Source organism: Montipora capricornis, chromosome 13, assembly GCF_036669925.1.
Source record: "Montipora capricornis isolate CH-2021 chromosome 13, ASM3666992v2, whole genome shotgun sequence".
NCBI lineage: Eukaryota > Metazoa > Cnidaria > Anthozoa > Scleractinia > Acroporidae > Montipora > Montipora capricornis.
Window position 1 is genome coordinate 12,038,228 of NC_090895.1, and position 5,859 is coordinate 12,044,086.

Consider the following 5,859-nt stretch of genomic DNA (forward strand, 5'->3'; position numbering starts at 1 on the left):
GAAATGGCATTATAGGTTTGCAGCACACCCTCGATTTGCATATTGGGCATTCAACATGCTTCAGAGACATAGGCTTCTTAGCCAAGGAAGTATATTTCTTAAGCAAAATCCAGGAGAAGCTCACATGTCTGTCGAACAATTGAAGGAAATGCTTCATTCAAATAGTTATTCAGTAGTTATGTCCAAGTTAATGCGTTATGCAAAAAATGTCACAGGTAGCGATGCATACTGGCATAAAGCTAAGGATGACTTAAAGGCAACAATCTCACAAGTTGGACCACCAACAATATTCTTTACTTTGTCATGTGCAGAATATCACTGGCCAGAGTTTCATGATCTTTTTGAAAACAAGAATCTTGAGGAACTATCACCCAGTGAAAGGCAATCTCATGTTTTCCAAAATCCCCACATTTTAGATTGGCTTTTCACTGAGAGAACTGATCGTTTTGTAAAATATTGGTTATACAATTCATTAGGTGCTTCTTGGCATTGGTATAGGTATGAATATGCTGTACAACGTGGTTCTATTCATTGTCATGGCGTTGCAAAGTTAAGGAATGATCCAGGATTATGTGAATTAACCGAGGTTGCTATGAAAGGCTTTTTGGCTGCAAAATTAAAGAAACTCTTTCCTTGCAGGAGCTTGAGCACATTAATAGCCTTATAATCAAAGGCAAAGATGCTGAACAGTTAGTCTGTCACTATGTAGATTTTCTATTGTCCACATGGAATCCTTGCTCTCCTGATGAGGGTTGGTCAAAACCAAACTATCATCCATGTCAAACGTCATATCTTTCTTTACAAAGTAAGGATATGGAAAGAGACTATGTTGATTCACTAAATTTAGTTGAAAGACATACGACATGTAGTTCCAAATATTGCCTTCGTAAAAACGACAAATCAACTCTAGAATGTAGATTTCATTTCCCTTTTGAAAGTTGTTCTGACACAAAACTTCAATTTGAGCAAATTAATACGAAGTCAGGTGAGAGTAAATATAAAGCAACAGTTGTCACAAAAAGAAATGATTCAAGGTTAAATCGTCATCAGCCATTACAGCTTCAAGGATGGAGAGCAAACTGTGACATTCAGATAGTAATTGACTATTATGCCTGTGTAGAATACCTGGTTAAATAAAAATCTAAGTCAGAAAGGATGTCCTCAGTGGTGAAAACAGCATTCACAAATGTTGTTAAAACTTACCCAAACTATTCCTCAAGTCCAGCTAATGAGCATTACGGTCTATTCTGTAAATACCAATTGTTGAAATATAAACCATGGAAGGGAACACCAAACATGGCTTGGAATAACCTTGAACAAAATAATGACACATTTATAACATCCTGGAAACAATTTTTGTCAAGTCAGCAATCAAAGCAATTGGTTCCAAATTGGGAAACAAAAATGCAAGATGTTAATAGCTACTTAGTACCAGGAGACAACAGTAAAACTCCTGAGAGTGATGAACAAAAAGAAGAATGGATGTTAATGGCAGAGCTGAACTTTGATGTTGAAAATGAGCATGCTCAGTCTATTTTGGCCATAGATGAATATTGGAGTGACCAAAGGAAGAATTATAGTGCAAAACAAATAGGTGAAATGCCCTCTTGGATTTCTGAAATGAAAAAGAGAGCAAACTCTGATTGGTTTGCCTCAGTTAGATTAATAGATGTAACAACTTTAAATGAGTTGCAGTATCTTACGTATAAAATTGTAAAAGATCATTTCACTGTCAGCAATGAAAATCTCAAAGGAAAACCTTTATTTTTGCTTGTTAAGGGAATAGCAGGATCTGGCAAAAGTTATGTCATTGATGCGTTAAGGAACTTACTCCAATCAAAGTGTCAAGTGTTGGCATATACTGGAAAGGCCGCTTTTAATGTTAATGGTATCACTTTGCACTCATTGCTCAAGTTGCCTATCGGTTCAAGACGACAACATGATCTGAAAGGAATGGCCCTTCAGCAACTTCAGGACAACTTAACTGGCGTCAATTACTTGATTATTGACGAGTACTCATTTGTCGGTCAAAATCTCTTTGGATGGATTGACAGTCGTTGCAGACAAGCAACTGGCAAAGCTGACCAACCGTTTGGAGGCTTTTCTATAATTCTTTTTGGTGACATAGCACAACTCCCTCCAGTTGGAGATAAGCCACTTTACCATTCCATTCCAAAATCAGAAAAACAAATTAAGGGGTTTCTAATGTATCATGAGTTTCAAACAGTGATAACATTAACAGCAAACGAACGAGTGAAAGGTTGTAGACAAGAGCAATCAAATTTCCGGGCACTTTTGACAAGAGCTCGCAATGGCAACTCAACAGAAGATGACTGGCACACTTTGCTTTCCAGATCACCAAGTAGGATAATTATGAATTTGAGCAATCAGCAGTAAAACTTTGTTACCATAAAGAAAATGTAGTGAAATTAAACAAGCTAAATGAACCGATAGCCACAATAAAAGCTAGGAATTCTAATGGCGCAGATAAACTTCATCCTGATGAATTTAGTGGGCTCGAACCTGTGCTTTATTTATCGAAGCATTCTAGGGTCATGCTGACAATGAATTTATGGACAGAAGTAGGGCTTTGCAATGGAGCAATGGGAAAAATAGTTGATTTCCTGTTTGCTGAAGGACAGCAGCCCCCTTGTTTACCAGTTTGTGCTGTTGTTCAATTTGATGAAACATACAATGGACCTTCAGTATCTCCTGCCCTCCCAAGGTGCGTTCCAATTTGTCCCATTACCCAGGTTTCTCAAAGCTTAGGCTACAACGCTGAAAGACAACAACTACCCTTACGGTTAGCTTGGGCAATGACCATCCACAAATGCCAAGGTCTTACATTAGAAAAGGCATGGATAGATCTTGGAAAAGCAGAAAATATCACTGGAATGACATATGTTGCACTAAGTAGGGTGAGAAACTTGTCTGACCTTGTTCTAGAACCTCTGACCTTTGAAAGATTGCAAGCTCTTAAAAAATCACCAAATTTGCAATATAGGATATCAGAGGAACATAGACTAGACGAGCTTTCACAGGCAACATTGCTCAAATTTGGTAATAATCTAGGCAAAGAATATGTATAACATTTACTAGAAAAACATGTAACACCTTATCTGTAACACTCTATAACACTCTATATCAAATAAAAAACTAATCAAATACTAACTCTCTTTGAAAACCAAACAGGTAACGTGCTATTTTCCAATTTTTCTTTAGAATTGAACATGTCGGCAAAGAGGCAGCACAAAGGTAAGTTGCACAATTTTCTTATAAATTACTACTTTGCCTCCCACAAGGCTTATTTAGATGTGCTTTCCAAAGAAGCACATTTGATGTTGTAGAAGATGGTATCCCCTGTCTGATAGCCCACCCACAAGAACTCAGGAGTAAAAGAGAAGGGGCAGCAATCTTAAGTTAGCTTGAGGAGTGAGGTGGGGGGGGGGGGGGGGGAAGAATTGGAAATAGACCAAGTGGGTGTGAGTTTATTTTCTTTTAAACTGTAATGATTATAGTGAACTGTTATTTTCATTATTATTATAAGGACATTAATGATCTTACAGCCTTAACTTTTATTGTTCTTTCTTTTAGAAAACAAGCATGGGTATGTCCACAACGTTTCTCATGTAAAAACATCTTCAAAGACCAAACATGAATGGTTTGACTTTGACCTTCAAGTTTCGCCAACAAAAATTCAAAGAATAGTCGGCTTCGACAAATCAAAGCAACCAAGAATAAAGCACTTTGAAGATACAAAATCACCCGTATTGCTGAAGAACCTGCTCATTCCAGAGAACGAACACAATGACTGGCTTTTAAACCAGCAATCCTTTGTTTCGCAATGTGCAAACTCTGATGTGAAATTCTCCTATGTAGACCAAATAAAAACAGAACCCACCGAATCAACATCACAAGCTTCTGACGTCTCTTTAGCAGAATTGAAAGAAATGTTCCTTAACCAGAAAGTAAATGTACGTGGCACCCTGTCAGTGGGAACCAAACAACCAAAGAAAATAAACTCTCAAACTTTAACCATCAAAGAAGACTGTATTTTGGAAGATCACAGTGACACGATGGAATTACACATATGGGAACCACTGTTTACAAAACTGAGTAACAACAAACAGTACTACTTCAAAAACCTTACTCTACGATACTACCAAGGAACCAAGTTTCTAAGCACGAACAAGCATACAAGTTACACAGAAGAAAACACAATCCTTGAAAAGTTAGTGGGGCCAGAAATATTGACAAATCCAGACAAAGACATTGTGGCAAGTCAACTCAAATATGTTGCCAACTTAAACATATTTAGTGCCTGCCAACTCTGCAAAAAACGCATTGGAGATGAGCTGAGCGAGTCGGTGAAATGTCAACACTGCAAAGTGCGTCAACGAATGACCAACTGCAAGAGAGAAGGCTCCGTAAAGCTCTGTATTTCAAAATGGTGAATCAGAATTGTGGCTGACCGCATTCACAAATGAAATCAAACACCTGTTGAAGAATACAACAGCAACAATCGCCAGTACAGTTGATGAAATAGAAGATGCCCTTATGGGCTTAAAGGATGTCAAGTTGAAATACAATTGCCAAAAGAAAATTGTCAAAGAAATCCTGCACAACTAAAGTGCGCTGAGAAAAACAGACCGAAAGAAGTGAACCGTTCAGTGGAAAAAGTTCATACTCCTTTTAACATTTTGATCCAAAGAGAACAGTGCCAAAAGTATGTTATTTTTAACTAACCGAACAAATTGTTTTACAATCCAATATACAAGCGTTCAGTGAAAAACGTTAAAAGTTTTGTTACGTTGGAATTTGTATGGAACATTACAAAAGTATGCTTTCTTGTACTGACAAATACGTACAAAGAACAGCGCATACTACAAAGGAATCAACCCTTCCCTGTGCAAAGTTTATAATGTTTACACGTTAATATTTGGAATACAACGAAATGATGTAAGCAACTAAACACACCCTGTTATTTTAACTTGTTGAACAAATTGCCATAACATCCAGTATACAAGGGTTTTTTTTGGATTGAATAAAAGAAATGAAACGAATATTCATGTGCACATTTATTCAAAGAATACTAGAACAACCAGTCAACCTAAAGTAACATTTCAATATCACAAGATATTGCTTCGAACTTAAGTAATACTTCCTCAACATTCCACATTTCAAAAACGTAATGAGAATTATGCGTTCAAGACCAAGACTCCTATCAGAGTTATTTCACACTCTTCCCTTCCTACTTTCATTTATAGTAAAACAATTTCACCTGTGTTAAACGTTCACACATTCCAGAGACATAAAACAATTTTGCCTCGTTGGCACTTGCCGCAAGGCACAACTAGTTCTAAGTCATTATTACACTTGCGAAGAAAGGAATTGTGGGGTGTTGTGCATGAGAGTGTGGAGGTGCTTAGCCATCGGTGGAAGTATGGTGACATCTAGCGCCTATGTAGATCTTCTTACATAGCGTGTCGGATATGCAATAGATGACATTTACGGAAATGCATGTAAATGGTTAGTGACTTTAGCGGATCCATGATTGGGTCCTTGTTAAATATGAACATTTGTGACGTTCTTGTCGCCGTCGTCGTCGTGGTTGCCTATTAAGTTAGTGTAAACCATCGATAAGAATAAGAGACAACCATTCTTCCCAACCTGAACTCGCAAAAGATGAATTTGAAAACGCAATTCCCAACCACCAGATGTAGAATGTGCAAGTCACAGATATAATCAACACCACAACTACTAAGCGGGGCATTAAAATTGCACAAAGCACGTAAAGAACGTTACGACCTATTTATCATTACCTTATTATTATCTACTCAAGAAATGTGACATTCAGCT

At 37.4% G+C, this 5,859-nt stretch overlaps 1 protein-coding gene across 1 annotated transcript in view; it reads left to right on the plus strand.

Annotated features, from left to right (window-relative positions):
• Window positions 1–3,137, plus strand: part of LOC138030512 (uncharacterized) — a 10,518-nt gene extending 7,381 nt beyond the window's left edge. The window contains 4 exon segments of the mRNA XM_068878414.1: window positions 1–614; window positions 617–1,095; window positions 1,147–2,371; window positions 2,374–3,137. The exon segment at window positions 1–614 is cut by the window's left edge and continues 1,108 nt beyond it. Of these exon segments, the coding sequence (XP_068734515.1) occupies window positions 1–614; window positions 617–1,095; window positions 1,147–2,371; window positions 2,374–3,089 (3,034 nt within the window). The 3' untranslated portion in view covers window positions 3,090–3,137.
• Window positions 3,138–5,859: the final 2,722 nt, after the last annotated feature.